Source organism: Seriola lalandi, unplaced genomic scaffold (assembly GCF_002814215.2).
Source record: "Seriola lalandi dorsalis isolate HSWRI2012SDOR001 ecotype SW California unplaced genomic scaffold, Sedor1 jcf7180002054470, whole genome shotgun sequence".
NCBI lineage: Eukaryota > Metazoa > Chordata > Actinopteri > Carangiformes > Carangidae > Seriola > Seriola lalandi.
Genome location: NW_019525023.1, coordinates 2565972 through 2588288, shown reverse-complemented (window position 1 = coordinate 2588288; position 22317 = coordinate 2565972). Strand labels below are relative to the sequence as shown.

The 22317-nt window shown below is 39.9% G+C and overlaps 2 protein-coding genes and 1 pseudogene across 5 annotated transcripts in view; all 3 read left to right on the top strand.

The window, feature by feature from the left end:
* The window catches only part of ablim1a (actin binding LIM protein 1a), a 35688-nt gene extending 24042 nt beyond the window's left edge, over positions 1-11646 (top strand). Inside the window, exons 8-26 of one of the 3 annotated variants that reach the window (XM_023411702.2) lie at positions 484-548; positions 925-969; positions 1619-1696; positions 1907-2065; positions 2343-2387; positions 2644-2679; positions 2883-3012; positions 3628-3747; positions 4506-4610; positions 5006-5053; positions 6447-6587; positions 7345-7439; positions 7643-7766; positions 8014-8075; positions 8342-8402; positions 8625-8632; positions 9200-9274; positions 10299-10379; positions 10603-11646. In XM_023411702.2, the coding sequence (XP_023267470.1) occupies positions 484-548; positions 925-969; positions 1619-1696; positions 1907-2065; positions 2343-2387; positions 2644-2679; positions 2883-3012; positions 3628-3747; positions 4506-4610; positions 5006-5053; positions 6447-6587; positions 7345-7439; positions 7643-7766; positions 8014-8075; positions 8342-8402; positions 8625-8632; positions 9200-9274; positions 10299-10379; positions 10603-10716 (1592 nt within the window). In that variant the 3' untranslated portion in view covers positions 10717-11646. Of the gene's footprint in view, positions 1-483; positions 549-924; positions 970-1618; positions 1697-1906; positions 2066-2342; positions 2388-2643; positions 2680-2882; positions 3013-3627; positions 3748-4505; positions 4611-5005; positions 5054-6446; positions 6588-7344; positions 7440-7642; positions 7767-8013; positions 8076-8341; positions 8403-8624; positions 8633-9199; positions 10380-10602 lie in introns of those variants that run through there. The other 2 variants (XR_015437593.1, XR_015437594.1) reach the window with 2 other exon arrangements.
* A 2999-nt stretch (positions 11647-14645) lies between these two features.
* On the top strand, positions 14646-18088 carry LOC111658979 (putative E3 ubiquitin-protein ligase TRIML1). Its single transcript, XM_087175492.1, has 6 exons — positions 14646-14652; positions 14890-15041; positions 15212-15445; positions 15595-15641; positions 15737-15879; positions 15978-18088. Exons 1-6 carry the CDS (start codon positions 14646-14648, stop codon positions 16547-16549), a joined length of 1155 nt encoding a protein of 384 aa, XP_087031618.1. The 3' UTR covers positions 16550-18088.
* LOC111658901 (factor VII-activating protease-like) lies at positions 17948-22070 on the top strand (annotated as a pseudogene). Its single transcript, XR_015437592.1, has 13 exons — positions 17948-18088; positions 18335-18449; positions 18646-18744; positions 18887-18997; positions 19125-19241; positions 19342-19452; positions 19550-19721; positions 19805-19902; positions 19990-20361; positions 20485-20627; positions 20899-21033; positions 21223-21368; positions 21494-22070. The product of XR_015437592.1 is annotated as a factor VII-activating protease-like (transcript).
* Positions 22071-22317: the final 247 nt, after the last annotated feature.

Sequence of the window (22317 nt, the reverse complement as noted above, 5' to 3'; positions counted from 1 at the left end):
ACTCAACAATATGAAATGTTTATACTGCAGACACAGAATCAAATCACAAATAATGTCAATAGTTGATCCATTTTCTATCAATTATTGATGGTGTAATAGTCAAAGCTGTTTTTTATTGGTTGCTACAGTCTATGGCTAGAATATAAATATGTTGTTGTTTCTTATTGTGAGTATTATCACCAATCTCATCAAGGTCAGTACGGTTAGTGCTGACAGTGTGCAGGGAATCTGAACTGTCTTTTTCATATTATAATTTTTCCTGTGTGCCTGTATACCAGATGTGCATTAAGCAACACTTAATTTGCACTTTACTTTGTCATCCAGAATCGGAACAAACTTTTATAAAAAAAAGCAAGGAGTCTCATAAGTTCTGGACTACATTTAGTCATGTGTGCAAGTAAATCATATATTTCAATAATGTGACTATAATTTATTTCCATAAGTAACATAAGTAATATTTTCACTCTCTGTCTTCCTACTCAGGCTCAACAGTTTGGCATCCTGGCTGCAAGAACACTACCAGAACAGAGGAGAGACACAGGGAGCGGGTAGGAATTTGGGTGTCACTGACTCCATTGTCCTTCACTTTGTCTCGACTGAAAGCACCTTTCTGTTCATGTCTCATGACAGTGTTTTATTGGAAAAGACAGAAATTCAGAATATGGAACATGGGATTCTGCATGGGCTGTTACCACTCCCTTGCTGAACTGTTAAACCCTAACCTAGTGCGGTTTAAGTAATTTGCCTATTCAGGCGATATTGCGTGAGTGTGTGCCTTGCATGTGTGTGTGTATAAATACTTGTTCATGTGCATATTTACATGTGGACATGTTCGCTTTGATGTATGTGTGAACTGTGAGTCAGGCTGGAGAGGCACAACCCCTGTGTGATGTCCTGTGAACCCCCCTCTCCCTTCCTCCACAGCTATTGCCTCCGTCCCTCTTATTCCTCCAAAAAACAGAAAGGCAGGTACTGTATTCGCTATTGGCTATGAGATGGCATCATCCTGTGTTCCACCATATACTGTACATAGGACTCGATGCACTGTATGCTGCCATCTGCCAGCCCTCTGTGTGTGTGTCATACAGAGCCATTCACTCTTGTCTATTAACACCTTAAACTACGCTCATATCAAAGGTGCATGAGACAAAGATGTGCACACATTTGGAGGAGCAGACACAATATCACCGATGGCTAATTTATCCTTTCAAAAATCCCCATTTACCCATTAGACGAAAAGCTTGTTTAATTACACCACATTCAGACCTGCTGCTGCCATCCAAACGATTCATTTCCCATAAACAGGCATGAGGTTCTTAAGAACATAAAATCACAGCGCTAAAGCAGTCATTCACTTTGCAAATTTGCAAATGAATGAAGCAATCATGAAATTACATATTACTATTTCAGAGGTACTTCATGTAAGTCATGAAACATAAATATAGGGGTTGCAGCTCTCTCTCATCACTCATATAGTATAAAGGCCAAACGGTGTAATGTGTTTTGGGTAATAATCGTGGGTTATATGGAGATGGCAGGGGGCTGTGGATCATGGGAGACTGACAGCCTGACAGACGTCATTGCGACTAATAGCCACTTGTGTGTTTTCTTCTCACAGCCTACGAGGTCGTCGTCCGAGAGTATTTGTTCCAGACCTGGTTCAAGCATACCTGGCTCACCGGGTCACACGATCTATGTAAGATATATCACAGACCTGAATGTATAAAAAGTTTGTGCTAAGACTGTCAGTTGTTCTGTCTCTCCAGTCAGAAATGACCTTGCCTTTTTTTTAATAATAACAATAGTTTGACTGTTGCTCATTGTTCACTAATAGTACAGTATTACAGTAGTAATCTCCCTTTACTCTTTTCCTTGTGTACATGTTTGTCTTTATTTGTCTCCCTAGGCAAAAGTAGACAATGAGATCCTTGATTACAGAGACCTAGCTGCTATTCCAAAAGTCAAAGCCATTTATGACATTGAGCGCCCTGATCTTATTACCTATGAACCTATGTACACCACCTCCCTGGATGAGAGAGAGGAGAGACGAGAGAGTGTGGGAGAGGTAAACACACAGACCGCATGCTTCTTTTCCTGCATGCACACTGTCTTACTGTCTGTCTTACTGTGCACATACAGTTCTGTACATTGAGAGAAATATTCTTAAAATGATCTTCTGTTTTGCTGTGGGATAAGTTTTCCTCTGGTACGACTTTTCCTCTTGAAAAAACAAGGAACGAAAAAAGATTAAGGAACTCAAAAGAGCTGTCGCTGGTTGTGTGATATTTTTCGTGCCTTAATAAATGGTTTTATGTAGCACTAAACTTCTTTGTCCCTTACAGCTCCACACTGCCCGGAGGGAGCGTTCCCCCTTGCCCGATGACAAGGTAAGATACGTCGTTGTATGCTGATGATGATAAACGACCCTAAATTGCAGAGAAAAGAACAGAGGCATGTGTCATGTAAAAAGGATCAGCCATTCTCAGTCCTGGGACGGAGTTGTGTTTTTAATAGGCTGTTAACACAATTATACTATGATATTTACATCTGGTTGTCTTAGCTGTTTTTCCTCGATGGAGCAGTCCAACGTTATCTAGATAAACTGACAAAGCTTTAATTAAGACTTGTTTGATTCTTCTCTAGTCCTCAAGAAACATGTCACCAACCCCACCCAGTGAGGTGAGCAGATCATTTTGTCAAAATCACTCTCCCCTGTATGCAAAGTAAATGCTGTATATAATACATTCTTCCAGTGATTTGTGTAATAACCTTTGTGTGTGTGTGTGTGTGTGTGTGTCTGTGTGTTTTTATGTGTGTGTGTGTGTGTGTGTGTGTGTGTGTGTGTGTGTGTCTGTGTGTTTGTGTGTGTGTGTGTGTGTCAGGGCTCTTACGACAGGAGGGAACGCATCCTTCAAAGATCCACAAGTCAGGGCTCCATAGGATCACCAGTTTATAATCGCCACGGTTACACCCCCACCTTGTCACGGTCACCACAGCATTTTCACAGGCCAGGTGCGTACTTAAAATGACCATTTTCTGTGTGTGTACATGTGTATTGTTACTTTGTCTGTGATAAAATCAGCTATTTAGGGTTTTTATCAGGTGTATCGAAGAGATCTTTACTGGTCAGATAGATGACAGTTGTTCAAACACTTTGGATGAGTTCAGTGACCCTCCATTTTCAGGTTCTCACTTCTTTCCCTCTGATCTGTTTACCACTTTCAAGGGGAACTTCACCAAAATTGACTTTGGTTGGTTATGCTATTGATTTTCTTTCTTGTTATACTTTGGTTTGACATGATGAACAATCCCTCCTTTTGCAGAATAACAACCTTAAAGTCAATTTTGCACCTTTAACAACACAATTTCTCCTGGTCTTGCTATTCTTTCCATTGAAACATTTGATTTCAAAGTGTAATACTCCTTGTTTCTTGCTGTTCATCTTGAATACACCTTACTTCTCACTTTGGGTGTCTTTTATTTCCTCTTTTCGACATTTGATTCGTATATATCTTCCTTTTCTTTTATCCCTCACCTTCTCACCTTCTATCTCCTCCCCACATTGTCCACCTCTGCTGCCTGATCGTGGGGTTTTTTTCCCCTGTCCCCCAACCTCCCTCCCTGCAGAGGCTCTGACAGGCATGCAGAAGCTCTGCTCCTCCCTGTGCAGTAACAGTGTGGGCTCCAGAAATAGTGACTCCCGCCCTACCTCCCCTTTCAGACACCACTTCCTCCCCCATAGCCAAGGTAAGGGCCCCACTCAGTTCTTTGCTACCACCTTCCCAAAGGCAATCCACCATCTCCATCGTCACATGGGATGCCACCTCCCCTCAATTTCCCATCTGTTATTTTGGGTCCATCGCCATTTCTCAGTAGACTACAACTGCCATCCCGAATGGTCAAACCCATGTCTTAGTTAACCCATACAGCCAAGGCACTGATTCTTCACTAACACGCGCTCCCTCACCTCTGACTAACACAGCCTCTGCCAAAGTTACTGACAGGCTCTGTGTTTGTGTTTGCAGCTTTGCATGCACTGTGCCTGAGAGATACTAGTAATCCACATACAATATCCAAACTGACAGCTCCCTGAATGTTGGATGATGTGATGACTTTTTTGCATTTTCAGAATGAGTCTCTGGACTCCAGTAAACTGTAAGGCTGAGATAAAAAGAACAGTTTTGTAATATAAGTTTGCAGTTGCATGCTGAGAGGTATTCACTTCTTAACAGTCTAACAGACTTTATACTTCATGACTAATAACACATCTCCCAAGCATTTAATCTTGCTATTTTATACTCTGCTGGCTTGATCTGCTTTTGTACTTTCATCTTGTACATTATACAGCTCCATTAACTCCATTTATCAGAACCAAACAGAATGTCTCCCATTCGCTCAAAATTACTTCAACTGGTCCCGTTGGTCCCTGTGTGTTGCACCGTTCAGACTGTGGTTCCCCTTTAGTATCCCTGCTTATGTTCTGTTCTTGGTTGTTCTCACTGGAGGCACTGACCCGCCAAGCGGCCGGAGCTCCCCCCTTCCGCTCAGGCCTGACAGCCGGCCGGTCACCCCGCCTCTCTCTCAGACCCCTAAACATTTCCACCTCCCAGGTAGGAGCTGGAGCGCACCCTGTCACTGCTCGTCCCTTCTTTCTTTCTTTCTTTCTTTCTTTCTTTCTTTCTTTCTTTCTTTCTTTCTATCTATCTATCTATCTATCTATCTATCTATCTATCTATCTATCTATCTATCTATCTATCTATCTATCTATCTATCTATCTATCTATCTATCTATCTATCTATCTATCTAGCTATGGCATTATACTTCATTTGGGATCAGGTTTTGCTTTTTCCTCTCTTTCTTCATAACTATACAGATCTCTCACTGGAAAAAGGGTGACATTCAATATAATGGTGTCGAGATGTTAAAAATTGATTTTCAATTTGTATAATACAGGCCCTGTATACCCCGTAAATGTCTTTTCTGTCTGTATTTGAATATTTTCAGATCAAGGGAGCAACATCTACAGAAAACCACCCATCTACAAACAACACGGTACCTTTCCTCTTAAAGTATAGTATATTTTACTGTAAAAAGAGCAGGGATATCATATATATTCTAGGTGAGATCTATGTGATTCCCAACCAGGGGTAACACCTAAACACTACAAGTTACAGTTATGTAAGAGTGCATGAAAAGTTAGCAAGCAAGCCTAGAAGTTTAAACGGGTAGCTAAAAGTAAAGGATAAAAGTTTGAAATAGCTAGCTACAAGTAATGGATAAACTGTTGAATGAGATTGCTAAAAGTAATGGATAAAAAGTGGAAATAGGTAAACATAACAGATAAAAGGTGGAAATTGTTTGGTAAAAGTCATGTGTACACTGTTGAATTAGATAGCTAAAAGTAATAGATTAAAAGTTTAAATAGTTTGCTACAAGTAACAGATAAATGGTTAAACCATTCAGCCTCACTGCAAGTGATGGAAATATGATTGCTGACCAAATGAACCTAAATACCGACAGTTCCATCACATGAAAATATAACCCGTGGTAGTGTACATTCGGAACATGATAGGTGGGAATCGATGAAGGGGTCTGACAGGACTGTGGGGATATCGCAGACCAAAAAGGTTGGGAACCGCTGAATAATTAATGTTATTGAGCTCGGCTCTTTACTGAAAATGCTTTTGTTAAACAAGTGAAACTGTGTATTCATCTAACCATGTAGTCACCCCCAGTCTCAATGTATGAGCACTGTTTGAAGTCTGTCTCCAATCCTCTTCTGTCTGACCTGGAGCTATTTTTACACTGCACATTGTCTATCTTAACAAGTCACAGTAATAATAGTAAGCCCTTAAAAAGAAATTATGTAAAGGAGTTGTGAGAATTACAGGATAATGACAATTGATTTTCCAAGAGTCAGATGGCAGCCTGACAAAGAACACAAGGAACACAGCGAAACTCTTCCTACGTTGTTTTTACTTCTTGTTTTACTTTCGTGATAAATCCATTGAAATGTTTATCTGTGATATGCTAAAATGTAGTGCAACAGCAGCACATGTAGAGAAGAGAGATGCGTTGAACTGACCCAGTAATGCCAAATGTAGTGAACTTAAATGAACTTAACTTTTCATTCACAATTAAGTGATGTTTCTCAGACCAGGTACAATCTCGCTTGTGGAAGATGTCACACAAACCACACTCGCTCTTAGCTTCTGGCAGTTCTTCACCACTTGTTTGAGAAGATTAGATTTAAGGCTCTATCCAATATTTAGTGACTTGTTAGGACAGACATTTTTTGCATTGTAGATGTTTTTTATTTTAAACCACCATGAACCAAGATTAAATGATCGTTGAGCCCGACGATCTGATGGTTCTTTGATGTTTACCTTTGGTTGAGACTGTGACCCAGACACTGATAGATCAGTTCCCATGATTACCAACCTAGATACAGCTGCCATAGCACGTCAAAGCAAGTCTGCTGATGACATCATCAGATCCGCCACCTTCCCCGCTGCCCATGCTCCCTCTCCGGATGACAGCTCATGGAGTGAGGGCGATCATTGGCCCTACTCTCTCGCTGTATTAGGTACAGTAGGCTCCTGATGGGCATGCTTGCACTGCTACCTTCAAGCGGTACAATAGACACCTTATCACAACCTAACTCTTCTTGTTCCTCAGTTCTAGCTACCCCAAAAGCTTAACTGCATCCCTGCTTCACACTGAGCTCACGCTGTATTTCAGGCGTTCCAGCACTTGCTTTTAAGTTTTGCTTGCACAAAGCAGAAGCGTTGTTTGGTTTCTGTTGCAGTCATATTATTTTCTGCTTGAGGTAGCATCAGTTTCACCATTTTACGTTCACTTGCTTCACAGGATGGGTGCACTAGCTATACACAATAGTGCCACAAATGACTTGGACAGAGATAACTGAGACTGACTTCAAACTGACTTTTGTTTGTCTGTCTTACATTGTGCTGTTCTGTGTATTTGACATCCGGTAAAATCTTGACATGATTGATGAAGTGTAAACATCCGTCATGTCAGCCAAGCCAAATATTTCAATAAGTCCCTCTGTTTGTCTGTCTCGTCAACTCTGTCTCACATTTGTGTTCTACTGTCCACCTATTTGTCATTTACTGTGTGTATTCCTCACTGCTCTACAGCCAAATGAAGCAGCTATATCTTTCTGTCATTCTCTAAATTTGAACAGTGGATGAAGCATTTCATCTTCGTTGTACTATACAAGTACATGTGAAGCATGGTTTTGGCTAAATAGATGGTTTTTTTTGTGTCTTTTTCGGGTGTGTGGGTATGTGTTTTGTTTAACTTTTTGGGCTTGTGCACAGCACCCATAGGTTCAGAAGGGAGGAGACGATCCAGAGAAGAGGAGGAAGAAGAGGCCTTGAAAAGAAAGCAGCTCCAGGAGGAACATCTCAGCAAGGTCAGGGGGATAACAGCCACTAATGCCAACATAAATGCACACTGTTATTGTTACTGTAGTTACAATATATTTTACATTAATCAAAACCCCTGCCTTAACTACACACATGTATCTTTGGATATCATGAGCCTGAGGTGAAGGGCTTCTTACTGTAGAGATAGATTGATGCTTATCTGCACTGTAAATCATTTGTGTGTGTGTAGATTCAATCTGGTTTGGGGAAGCTCATTCTGAAGGAGGAGATGGAAAAAGAACAGATCAGGGAGCGTCATGCACGTAGCCTCTCCGCTCAGCGCTACGACCCCAAACAGACAAACTGTGACGCAGGTACAGCGCAGCTTCATCAGCTAATATGCTCTTGAGTTGTCAGCAATGTACTCTAACACAAGACCTGCGCTATGTAACACCTGTTTGTAAAACTTTGCATCTGTTAACATGTATGGATTATTTAAAAGCTCTCTAAATGACGTAAATGTTACTGAATGGATCAGCAGCATTTTTCTACAAAACCAGGTAGCGCTATTTCATTTTAAATCTAAAACCAAATATAATTTGAACAATGTTTATGTTTCAGATCCAACTTCTCCAACAAAAACTAACTCTTTGCCTGGCTATGGAAGGAACGGGCTACATCGGGTGAGACCTCACTCATACTTATTCTATACTCATTTTCCACAAGATTGCTTTTGTTTATGTAATACACATGCAATCACAAAAACTTTATTAACCAAGTAACAGAAATTACTTGTTAAAATACAGTATATCTTGGCACCAATGCCAGAAACATCAATTCTGTCCATACTTTATACATTATAATTTGATTTAAATCTCAATGTGTTCCTATCTCACAAATAAAATGCCCATCTGTCAATGCTGATGTTTTGTTCTCTGTGTTCCAACAGCCCCAGTCGACAGATTTCACCCAGTACAACAGCTATGGTGACATGTGTGGAGGAGGCAGAGGTGAGAGCTGCTCCTAAAATATGGCCACCAAACAAATCTCTTGCCAGTTTCACCAGAGCTATTCAGCATCAGTTCTCAGAAATGGCTTGCTACATGTACATAAATGGACATGCATTTTGAAATATCAGGGACAGCAGTGTTGTAGATAGTAGCCTGGCAGGGGGATTTGACAGCAGAACCATTAACTGTGAGTCTCATTTTCTGTCCCATTTTGTCCTGCAGAGTTTCAGGTATGTCTCTCATCTGCTTTTTCATATGGCATGCTTCCTCACCTTGCATCATATATTTGCTTGCTCTTGGGTTGCAAGAGATACTTTGCCCTGAATGCACACCGCCCACTCCTGCTACATGCTTGCGTCACTGTTGGGTTAATGTCAACTACAGGGCATGCTGTGCAGTGATTTCAAATGCCCAAACATGCACTGCCCAGTAGCTGAACCAGTGTACTGTAAATGCAATGTACTATCATGGCCTCATGTCTTGTTCTGTGTGTTGTTTACCAGTGTTATGACTCAAGCTAAATGTCACATTTAAATATATGATTTCAAACCCCGTATATATACATATATGTATATATATATATATGTATATATATTTAAAAAAAAAAACTACAGAGACATTCAGAAAACATGTAAACATATGCCCATCTTTAATACTTATTAAGATACTGAACAGTATCCAAGTTACTTGCTCCATCGAGTGAAAACTGTGCCCACTGTCATTAGTGGACATGTTCATGCCATTAACCCTGCAGTCCCCTTCCACTATATTACATTTGTGTATGTTCTATTCTTTAGCACATTAAGGATGGCCGTGCAGCACTTGCAAGGATGGACAGGGGAGTATCTATGCCTAATATGTTGGAACCAAAAGCAAGTATCTTCTTCTTTTTGTACTGACGACAACATTGTAATCCACACTGATATATGTTACAAAACTTATATATCGTTCACTTATTCAAGTACATTTCTAACTTGTAAATAAGGATACATTTAGAGAGAGTCTAACCAGCCCAAAACGATAAGGATGAAATAGATATAATTAGCGTGTTGTATTTACCTCCGTTGAACGGGGACATTGGTGGAAGAAATAGGGAGATTAAAGTTATTTTTACTGGAAGTGAAAGACTCACATTAGCTGGGTTCCTGATTTAGCATGCTGCTTCAGGAGCTGCCGAGTCACTAGCGCTTAGCATGCTGGCTTCTCCATGCTCATCTGCACATAGCTTTGATTTACAGTGGCTGGATACTGTATGCAGCATACAGTGGAGAATCCAATGCCCAAATTGTCATCCAAACAACTCATATCACTATATACTGTGTAGTATATAAGGGAGCGGACACACTACTGTGTGGATATGAGTTGGTTAGAGGCCTCACAGAACTTCTAGTTGCTTATTATTGAGCATTTCCAATAAAATACCAACTATAATTTGCCAGTTTGTTCTTGTACAGAAGGAATTAGTTATTTAGAAAAGTAGAAGCACCTCAGTTTTCCAGGACAAACATTCCCAGGTGGATTTACTTGGCCTACATTATTGATGTTAGTTCTTTTTTTAGTTTGCATTAAATTACTCTAAAAATACGGACTGTTGCATAACTCTGTTCCTGTTTTTGCCCTTACCTAATCTATTGTACATTTCTACGCCAAAAATGTGTGCACACCATATCACCACACATTTCCCCAACAACGTGAAAAAAAACAGCTCTCACTCCCAGTCAGCCTCCTGTCACCCTCCTGTTCTCCCACCCAGTGTTCCCTTTGTCACAGTCAGAATTACCAAAATATCCAAATTTTGTAGTTCGTTTAATAAAAATGGTTTGTAAAGTTTTTTTTTTAAGCTTGACTCTAGCTTGTAGGTTTGACCTGTTCACTGATGAGTGTCTCCTTCTCAAGGTGTACCCCTATGAAATGCTCATGATAACCAGTAGAGGGAGAGCTAAACTGCCCAGGGATGTGGACAGAACCAGACTGGAGGTATCAGTTTTCCACCTGACTGTTCGCAATTGATACTGGATTTCTCTACTTTGTGTAAATAGCATGTTACACAAATACAATTGTAGCAAGGAATGTGCAGTATCCATTGCTTCTTGTCATTTTTGCATTGACCCTTTTTATGGCTTTGGTGCTAACCACAAACACCCCCCTCCCCTCCCACCCTCCCCTCCTTTGTTTTCTCCACCTTTGTTCTCAATTCTAGCGCCACTTAGCACCTGAAACGTTCTTTGACATCTTTGGAATGGAGATCCAGGAGTTTGACAGGCTTCCCCTGTGGAAACGCAACGACATGAAAAAGAAGGCCAAGCTCTTCTAGCACTCAGAGCAGCATGCATATACTGTACATTCACTCAGATAGCACACAACAACTGTAATCTAGATGTAGGTTTTGGTTTATTTCCTTTTCTTCTGTTTTTTTGTTTTATCCTGACATAATCAAGGAAGCCATGAAATGGACTCTTTTTGCTCTGATGCTTCCTGAGACTGTGAGCTGAAAGACTTGTCCAGTTAGACTTGCACAGGAAACAAGGAATGGGAATCTCTTCCATGTTCAAAAATGACAAAGAATGAGAATGAATGATAAATAGGGTCATGTTATTTGGTTTGACCGCGCTTGTTTTACTTCTTGCTTTGCTTTGAGTGGAACTGCTTTCCTTTGTTTCTTGCTTGTTTATTCCTACTATTTGTTGCTGTTGATTCCTGTGGAACTTTGTAAGTACAGTAGAAACTCATGGCGCCATTTACGAAATGTCCATGCTCGTAGCTTGAACATGTGTCAGCTTCCTTCGCTTGGGCTGAAACAGTTTTAGTCCAAAGTTTGCAAGAATCGGCTCAGTGAGTCTTTGAATTAAAAAAAAAAAAAAAAAGGCAATGGGAAAGCAGTCAGCTGACCCACCAACTGTTTCTCTGGATCTACATGGAAATGAATCATCCAAGCACCTACACATCATCAGTCTCCTTCCCCTGGCTAATGTACACGCCAAACATTCATCTGACCCTGACAAAAAGAAAACGTCTCTATTCTCAGGCTCTCATAAACATGGCCACACACTTTCCCTTTACATGTATTGGAAATACAAATCTTAATATATTTTATTGCCATATCCAACATCCAGTAACTAACAAATAGATAAAACACATAATGTAAGAAGCAACTGTATTTGAAAGTACTGTTTTATAAATGAAAACCCACACTGCCATTTGTTGTATTGAAATCTAAGCCAATAAAGCTTTAAATCACCACAAACCATATGATCCTCGGCTATACCAAAGGTACCCACAGACTCTTTTCTGCTCTCTGTTTTCTTCTTTGCATTTCACCAATAAACACTGTGGTTCAGTGACGTTACACAGGGTGAGAGGTAGTCTGAGGAGTGGTTGACTTTTACAGGACCAATCAGAGGGTGGAGTCTTTTGAGCTTTTATACAAACTCTGATTAGTTGGGGCCCCTGTGAAGACACATCTTTTTCCACACTTTAGGCATTATACTCTAGTGCAAATATTTACAGCATGTTTCATCAGTACATATACAACTATAAATACATTACTTGATTACAGATTTTACCTTGAGACCATAGACCATTTACAACAAATCATGTGCTGCATATTCACTATAATTGACCATTTTCCATAGCATGCCACAGTTTTTTAAAATTAACTAATAAGGTTGCCCATCATTCCAAGCAGCTACTTAATTCATGGAGGAAGGTTTTAAAAACCATTTTGCTATTTGAATCTTGCTTTAGAAAGATTAAGTTTCACTGTGAACATTATGTAAGTAGCCTTCTGTTATGCTAGTTACAAACAATGATAGTTACACTTCTTCCAGATTGATGCATTTAAGTGCAAGTAGTAAGGCAAGACATGTAAGACTTGGCTCAAGTTTCCAAATCCTATTATCCTATTTATGATATCCATGTTTTCCTATTGTTTATCCTCTGGGCTTGCATTTTCAACATCTTTGTATATTCATGAAAGCAAAGCAGCTAACTCTTAATAAAAGAGTACTCCACAGATTTACTGTTGTGCTAGCATAAAATAAGCGGGCTCATGATGAACATTTAAAAAAACAAAGTTGTCTGCATCAAAATTGATGCCGCAGAACCAGAGATATTGTCATTTTTACTCCGCACATTCTTACTTCTTGTGAAAACCTGGTGGCTACTTTACCCACAATGCAACATGACTTCTGACCTTTTGTTTGGAGATGCATTAGATGTGTTATGCTGGTAGTGGCTAATGTAGCCTTGAGCTGTTAGCCTTGGTCAGAGATGAGGAGTTGCCTACAAAGGTCTCACTCTATAATTCTACACCCTCAAATGATCATTTTCAGACTTGTAGCCTTCAGAGATAATCCACGCTAACTCATGTGACATCATTTGAGGACATTTTTTATCAGAAATGGCAGAGCTCCCTCTGAAAGGCTTTAGACAAACTTTTTTCACACACGTAACAGTACTGTAAAAAGACTTTAATGGGTAAAATTGGTTCAGATGCCCTTTCTGTAAATATCAGACGTCAGCGCTTCTCACTTTACACATTACAGCACTGTCAATTAGACCGTACAAGACACTGCTAGACTTTGACTTAATTACCCCAGGGCGATAATTTCACTTGGACAAAAAAGGCATACTTACCTCTCCAATTTTAATTTCCATATTTACTGAAATGTAGAGTAATGGATCCCTGGATGGCAGGAAGACCCCCTCCAGACACGTTATAAGACATAAAAATACTCATAAATACTTAATAAATAAAAGTTTGTGTGTTATTGTTCTTCCACAAAAAGTTAAATAAACCAGTTAAAAATGGTCAAACTACTACACACAAGATGTCTCCTACTTCACTGAGAAATCCATTGTCAGTGCATGTGCGCTGGAGGTTCTCAACACATCAATCTTGAGATCTTGTGTAACTTTGTATTATTTGTATTATATTGGACGACAAACCTCTAAAGTTGTGATGTTACAAAATCATCCTGTACATGTACATGGTAAACTCAGATTGACGGGGAGCACAGAGAAACTCTCCCCCTTCACCACATGAATGTGTAAACAGCTGGTGTCAAACTCTGCACATACATCACTCTGCACAGTGAAGCATCCAAGTGAGGTAACAATAAGCAAGTGGAGTGGAGGGGGACTTTTAACAGTGCAGAAAACTATTGTGTGCTTTGGAAAATGGTCAGCAGTGGTGTAAAGCATGATGAAATTTCTAGTAACAAATAAAAATTCACAATCACACCAGTATGGTCTGCAAGGGGAATGGGACAAATGTTAATGACTATAGACTCAATAATTCATCATAATCTTCAGTATAACACCTATGATTTAAAGTGTAATTTTGTATGCATCAGGTACCAATTAGACACTTACTTGTTCCTACTGGCACTTAAATTTAGGTACAGTGGACAAAAACAAGTCTACAAGGGAGTAACAATTTAGCATTTTAAAGGAAAGGAGAAATAAATTATACTCAAGTATTGTGGGTACAGTGCTGGGAAACAAAACGGAAGTTTGAAAAAAGAAAAGCAGTTAACAACAGTAAAACAAGGAGAACGGCCACATTGTTTTACAGCCCACATTCCTTATTCCTACTGTGTAATGTAAAATTCATGTTGTAGTATCACAGCTACCATTCACTCTACTTATGTCATATTTATGTCTTCTACTTCATAACATTCATTGTTAATGAGGCCAAGTCAAGAAATGGGTCTATACTTTTGGAAATTTGCTCCTAGCAGCATATTCATTCACAGGTACAGCATAACAAGTTCAATGGAGCAGAAAACAAATGTTCCTTTCTTACATACACAGCTGTAGAAGCGTCCTGTTGTCGTCTGAGGGGGGAAAAAAACTAGAACAAAGTAATGTGATAGAAGAACACAGATACTCAAACATGGTTAATCTTAATTGTTTAATGATCACTATTTTAATTTTTTTGATTACACAATAAAAACAAGGGATGCAGGCTGTAGTATATAATATATGAATGTGTGGTTGTTCTCTTCTTTTTACATTTTAATTACACAATAAGAAAATGATTGCTGACACTATTTTTTTTTCCAAACTTCAGTTTTGTTTCACAATACAGTACTGTACCCTGTGATTACTTAGTGTATAATTGATTTCTCCTTTCCACTAAAATATGTAGTTGTTAGTCCCTTGCTCCCCTATGGTCTTGCACCAGTAGGAAACAGTAAATATTTTATCAACACCTGATTCTTCTAAATCTAATTCTAAATCATGGGCTGTAAGATAAAGTGTTATCTGCTCTTCCTCCTGGAGAAGGCAGTTCTGACAAATACTTAGAATACGGAAGACAGATGCTTGCCTCTGGAGTCACAACACTGAACAACGTCGATCATGTAATTGCAATGAGGAGTTTGATTGGAAACAGTTTTTAGCTTGATTGAGTTGTAGCAACAAGTCCCATGATAAACTGCCTCTGCTTCTGCAGCTGCACCTCACCACAAATAATTAGGCTAAGTCCACTTTGATGATGTTGAATGGAGCTGTGCTGAATGTGTGCAACCCTTTCTACAGGAGACATTAGAAAAGCAACAGGAGAGTCTAAAGAAGCAAAGAGAAGCAGTGAAATACAGACTGAAGAAACTGGCAGCACGGCAATCAGAAATCACTGTAAGTTCAGACCAGTCAGTGCTGAAATTTTGCCACAACATGAAATCGTTTCTGTCTTTGTTGAGACCTTACATTTAAGAATTTGTTATCTTGCAACAAAAATACTGACAGTATAATTACACCTGTGATTAGGCAACATAATAAACTCATAAATACTTATGCCTGATCAGAAAAAGTCCACAGTGATAAGGGAGAATATCATAAGGAAATATCGGGAGATCCAGGCCGTTCTGGACGAGGACTTGAGGATTACCCTGTCCCATCTGGAGATGGAGGAGCGGGCTGCGGTCTCTGCTCTGGATGGACTGATGGAGAGGAACTGTTCTCTAATCCAGGAGATAGAGCAGGACCTGGCCAGACTCACTGTGGCCCTAGACCAGACCGATACAGAGCCTGATTCAATGGTGATTCAACTTGAAATATCCACTAGATCAAATAGGATTTGAAATTTCATATTTACCCTCTCATTTGTGTATGGGAACTATAAGTGTTATGATATGAAACATTTTGTTTTCAAAAGGCATTTAATCTTAATTTTTCTGCTTTTCCTCAGTCTTTCTTTTCATACCCTGAACAGCAAGACATGGAGACAGTGGACAGGTATGGAATCAGGTCATAATTAATTAAAGAAAACTCTTCAATAAGAAGCAGTCGAGCAAAAACTGATGTTTCTTACTATGGTCTGCCTCCTCCAGAGTGATGGATCTGCTCAACAGGACTGATCCGAGCAGTGTGAGCCTGGACGAGGCTAAAGCTGAACAGATCCTCAGCCTCACCAACAACATGCTTCTGCTTATCTGCTCGCAAACACCTATAATCAAGAAACTCATCAAGAGTTGTCAGTTCACACTTTGTTTATATAGTGTTTATAACCACTATTGGACCTCTTTAATATGTTGCCTTTTTTATATAAAAATGTTGAATATTGGTCTCCAGATTCCAGTGAGGTGTGTCTGGATCCACAGACGGCCCACCCAAAGCTGATCATCTCCCACCAAGGTGACAGTGCCACCTACACGGACACCTGGCAGCAACTTCAGGATCTCCCTGGACGCTTTGACACCACCCTCAATGTCATCAGCTTGCAAGGCTTCACCTTTGGTCGCCATTACTGGGAGATTGATGTGACTGGGAAGACCTACTGGGAGCTAGGTGTTACCTACCCCAAAATTCCTCGCAAGGGAACCACTGAGGATTGCTGGCTGGGCCGTGGGGAGGAGTCTTGGTGCGTTGAGTTTTTTGATGGGGAGTATACAGCCTGGCATGGAGGGGTGCCCCATCAGTTGCCTTTCACAAAACGCTTCTCTCGGATTGGTATATTGTGTAGTTTCCCTGCAGGATTGGTGACATTTCTCGAGGCAGACAAAATGACGCCGCTGTTTTCGTTCTGTGCAGGAACCTTCTCAGACTGCCTCCACCTGGCCCTGTGCCCTGGCCATGACCACAATGGCGCCAATGCAAAGCCTATTGTAATCTGTAATGCTCCATCTCCAACCAGTGATCTCTGACTAGTAGCGCCACAGAAAAGCTTTTAAACACTACTTTCTATTAAGGCACCAATTGTAAAGACCCATACTGTAAATTGTAACTACTGGCTTTGTTAGTAATTAAACAGGACTAAGAGTTGATAGCCACGCTTAATACTCTTTTTTTCTTTGAGCTAAATGCTAACATCAGCAGGCTAACATGCTATTGTTTAGTAGGTATACACTTACCATCTTCCCCGTGATAGTTTAGCATGCTAGCATGTCAACATCTGCTAATTAGCAATAATCACAAAATACTGCTGAGGCTGATGGGAAGGATGTTAGATGTTAAGCTACTTCACAAGATAAGGGAAAACTTTGACCTGATAGTGATGCTAGAGAAAAAGTCAGGCAATCACCAAAGTCAGTAGGATTCATCTTCTAGGTGACCATGAATATCAAGACAAAATGTCATGGCAATCAGTCTCCAAGGTAAGTGGCCAAACAGTCCAGGAGTTTCCAGAGAGATAACGCAAGTTTCATGCAGGAGGAGGATAAACATAATTTATAAAGCATTACAAATGTTTTATTAATGCTCAATAAAGCCAGTAGGTACAACCTAAAATCCCTTTAGAAAGGCTGCCGTATTAGAAAGTGGTACACCTGCTATGTGCTCCCTTTTAAAATAACTGAATGTATTTCATGATACAGAGAAGAAGAAAATCTCCAGTTGCAAGAGAGTTCCATAAGAATCATGTTAAAGGAGAATACTACACTTTTATCCCAATGCCAGATAAACTTTTAGATAGATGTACAGAATTATTAGATGCAGTGCCTCATCTCTAAGTTCATTTAACTAAGAAACAGGTCCAATAAGTGTTTTATGCATTTTGAGTTTTATATATTCTCCTTCTGTAACAAAATATTGTTTAAAAAAGTTTCTGTTTTATTTGGATGTGATAAATGTTATGAACACTCATATACAAAAGATCTTATAGTATATTTATTTTAAAATATAATCATCGCAAAAGTATTCCACTTTTGTAAATATATATAGAGATCTAAAAAAGCACACAATAACTCATCCTGAAATGCACCTCGTGTACGAGGATCCAAGGTTCAAACATTCAAACAAACAACTTGCTCACTGCAAATATGCTCTCTGAGCCTTTGTGTTGAATCTGAGTGTATGCTTAGCCTATTTGTCAAAATTCATTTGAAGGAATTTCAATACGGAAAATGCTTCAAAGGTGGCAGAGACAGTGATATTGATTTTGTGCCGTTCATTTGTCAAAAATTCATGAACAGTATTCTGCCTTTTATTATTATTGTAAAAAAAAAAAACTATCCAAGAGCAAGCTAAAATCAATATAACTGACTCAGCAACAAGTGTGGATGCCAGAGAACCCCCGTGAATCAAAGGTTAGTGTACTTCCACAAATGTTTAGAAAAGTGTGAGTGATCTGCCAGACAGCGCACTCTCATTTTACTCTCCTGGATGTCCCCTGATCCGCTGACATGATGAACCTAAAGCTCCTCTTCTTTTGCCTCTTCTTAGCGGTGCTGCTCATACCTGCTGAAGTATGTACTTACTGTATGTATTATACAGCAATTGTGTAGCAATAAGCAAATATATTGGCACTTATTTATAATGTTGCATTGTTTGATAATGGATTTTGCCGTGAATAAACTGCAGTAGAGCTTGTTGTCCATGTTTATGTTTTGAGAGATGAATTAATGAATTCAAATTCTACTTAGCAACTGCACTTTTTTATCATTGTGATTTTTTATGTGGTGCTGCCATGGGAATGTTTTTTTTTTTTTCAGCTGAAACGTAAAAAAGACAAAAAACATCATCATCATCATCATGACCAAGATCATGAGCATGGAGTATATGGCCGACATGAGAAAAAGAGAGGAAGATTTAAGGATATAATTGAAGGTAAATACCTCTTTCAAATAAATGTTCATAACACATTATATGTAGAACAATATTTGACATTTAGTGTCCTGTAAGTCCTCACACTGCTTTACTGTTAACAACAGTGAATCTCACCCTACTGAACTATCTGCAAGTTTTATAGGGAGAGAGGGGAAGCCAACGATGCTTCATATCTAATGGAAAAACACTGTTCTAGATTTCTTCTTTGAGGTCATAGATGGAGTTTCTGGTGATGATGACGATGACGATGACCAAAGTAATTCTGACTGGCTTTTTGAAATTCAAGAGCCAGAAGGTAAGAGAGTGAACTCTCAGGTATTCTTTCAAACATATTACTGTAATACCAATTTGTGTAATGTCGCATGAACAGGCTACATTGTATTGGAAAGCTCTCATTTAAAGCTTATGATTGTTCCTTAATGTTCCCTGTCTCTCAGGCCAATGCAACCCAAACCCTTGCCTTAACAACGGAGTGTGTGAGGAGAAAAACAAGAGAAGATTCAAATGTGACTGTCCCAGACCTTTCAAGGGAAGGAGATGCCAGAAAGGTTTTGAAAAAATTCCCTTTTGTTCAACCATGTTGTTGGACTGCAGACTGATCATATATGTACAATATAAAATGAGAAAAATGGAATTAATACTAAAACTAATTTCTTTATTGTGCTATCGTCTCAGGTCCAAAGGTTTGTAGGAGAGGTATATGTGGGCGTGGTGAGTGTGTGCTGACTTCAAATCCACCGTTTTACGAGTGCAAATGCAAGGAGCCCTTCCAGCCTCCGGACTGCAAGCGTTGTAAGGAGTATTTCTTCATCCAAACAAGGCAGAATATCTCTGTTCCACTTTTTTCCACAGTTGGAAGAAAGCTTACACCGTGCATTGTTTTTCTCCAAAGATTCACTGTGTGAGCCCAACCCATGTAGGAATGGTGGACAATGTGTCATTGATGGTAATGACTTTGACTGCCAGTGCCCTCCAGGGTACAGAGGACGTTTCTGCCATGTTGGTAAATACTAAATCCTATCATTATTTACCATTTTCCAGGCTAACATCATTATAACTCATATGCTGAGTTACATTGCTGAGTGTGGTATATTTCTTAGGTCCAAATGACTGCTATGTGGATGATGGAGAGTCGTATCGTGGCAATGTGAGCGAGACAGATGACGGTGATGAATGCCTTTACTGGAACTCACACTTCATCCTGGAGAATGGAGCTGATCCCTTCAACTCCTTTGAGGACAAAGATGGACTTGGCCATCACAACTTCTGCAGGTCAGGACAAAAGAAATAAATGTATTCAAACTCCAAACGACAGCTACAAGAGGATGGTCACTCACACATTTTCTATGACACAGAAACCCAGATGGAGACAAGATGCCTTGGTGTTTCTACAGAAGAGGCCGCAGGTTGCTGTGGGAGCACTGTGATGTGATAGAGTGTCCTGTGCCATCAGGTCAGCTTTAAAGCTTCAGACAATTTTCTGCTTATGAGCATGGTCAACAAAAACAGTTGTGTTATCTTCTTGCGTATGTGTTTCCAGACGTCACGCCAACCGAAATTGTCCCCACAGTCCCTGATCCCGCTATCCCCGAGCCACAACCAACAAAACCTGAACCTACCATCCCCACAAAGACTGAAAAGCCCAGCCAAGCTCCACAAACTTCTCCTCACCCACTGATGCTCTTCCCACCCCCTTGATCACTGTTGCACCGCCACCTTTCTCCACCTGCGGGAAGCCTCAGCCAAAAAAAGCCATTACCCGAATTTTTGGGGGTCTGAAGGTCGCTCCTGGGGCAATACCCTGGCAGGTGTCCCTGCAAGTGAGACCAAAGAACACCAACCAGCCATTCAGACATATCTGTGGAGGAGTTCTCATTGCTAGCTGTTGGGTACTGACAGCTGCGCACTGCATGTAAGCACAATCGTAATGATTACAAATCTGAGAAAACATAAAACATCGACCGATTCTGGAAAGGTTCACACATGTGGACATAATCGTCATGTGTTGAATCATGTGTTGTTTGTGTTTGAACAGTGAACAAAGAAAGGACATGCAGGTGGTTTTGGGAAGTCTGTCACAGGATGTGACAGAACACACAGAGCAAACCATAAAAGTTGAAGAGGCTATTGTACATGAGAACTACAGAGAGACTCGTTCAGCTGTATACAATGACATAGGTGATACATGTCTCTCTTATTTAATATCAAATATAGTATCCACAATTTAGATAGAGCATGCTGAGAGCACTTTACATCTGTATCTTGATCTTTCTTTTAGTTAAATGAGATTGGGATGTGATAGCGTCAAATAGTCCATCTGTAATGATATAATTGATAAAATCTACAGTATTGGTAGTCTATGCAGTAAACAGTAAATGCAGTAAAAATAGTAAAAAGACATGATGAGATTGTGCTGTAAAGAAATTAAGTACTTTTGAACTTTCCAAAGCCTTGCTGAAGCTGGAAGGTACCGGCGGAGTTTGTGCCAATGAAACTCAGTTTGTGAAGACAGCCTGTCTGCCTGATGCCCCACTGCCTGATGGGATGGAGTGTACCATTTCTGGATGGGGTGCCACTGAAGAATGTAAGACCATTTTTGCATATCCAGGCTGCAAAATATAAGCAGATCCTCTGGTTTGTTTTAGAGGCACCTAAGGGTTGAAATGTTTTTTTAAAGGCCTCTTTAAACCTTGAATTTTATTTGCATGTGGCCAAAGACATCAGATACAACTGCATTTGTTGTTATATCTTTTTATATCTATTTTTTCTGCAGCTGACTATGGTTCCAGCCACCTGCTGGAGGCCAATGTACTGCTGATCGGCCAGGAGAAATGCTCCGAACCAAAGGTTTATGGCACGGTCCTGGATAATAGCATGTTCTGTGCTGGCTACCTGCAGGGAGGGGTGGATTCCTGCCAGGTTAGTAGAAGAATCTTGCTACTCAAGTGCATACTAACATGTGACCAACTTATCTGGGGTAGGTTCTTAACATAGTTGCATGCAGTAGTGGATTTAATATCTGGTCACCTGTTCTCTTGTTTCAGGGCGACTCTGGAGGACCATTGACTTGTAAGCAGGACCATACCAGCGTTATTTATGGCCTGGTCAGTTGGGGGGACCAATGTGGGAGGAAGAACAAGCCTGGCGTCTACACTCGGGTCACTAATTTCCTGAACTGGATAAAATCAAAGATGCAAGCAGCATCTCCATAAGCAGCATGCCAGACAGTGTAGCCAAGGGATTGGATATGAATGGAACAAGTCCCACTCATGATGATTTAGCTTTTGGATTGTGTGCAGTTGAACCTGGTATTTTGCTTCTCAGATCTATGTCACTGTAGATTGTAATGCTCCCTAAATCAACCTTTAAAAAAAAAAATCTGATCTGACATATCAGACTGTTTCATCATTGACTAGATTTGCATTGTCATTTCATTTGAATGGGTTTTTAGCTGTTACATATGGAACAGAACAGAAAAGCCTGAAATCTGTTCATCTAAATGTCCTATTTCCTTCTCTTCGCTCTGAAACTTTTATTCCAGCCAAATGTTTTTTCCAAACCTCATATTATAAGTGATGTGCATGTGGTAAAAGAAAAGACACAATAAATTTTAAAACATTATTGCTGTAAGCCCTTTAAGAAGTCATATTTTCTTATTTATCAGACGGTATATTAATCAGTGGTCTCTCAATTCATCATTCCTTGTTGAAATGGGGTTAGATGCATCAGTGTTCTGACGGGATATTCTTGCTGTTCTGTGCCTTCATGTCTTTACTGTATGTCTTCACCAGGCCCAAGGGTGGCAGAACTATTAGGTACACCCCTGATCAAAATTAGACTCATAGTGCTGGAATATCCTAAAAATCTG

Coding starts and splice junctions, on each gene's coding strand:
- LOC111658979 (XM_087175492.1), top strand. Junction 15,042..15,211: donor CACGGCAATCAGAAATCACT/GTAAGTTCAGAC, acceptor ATGCCTGATCAG/AAAAAGTCCACAGTGATAAG. Junction 15,446..15,594: donor ATACAGAGCCTGATTCAATG/GTGATTCAACTT, acceptor GCTTTTCCTCAG/TCTTTCTTTTCATACCCTGA.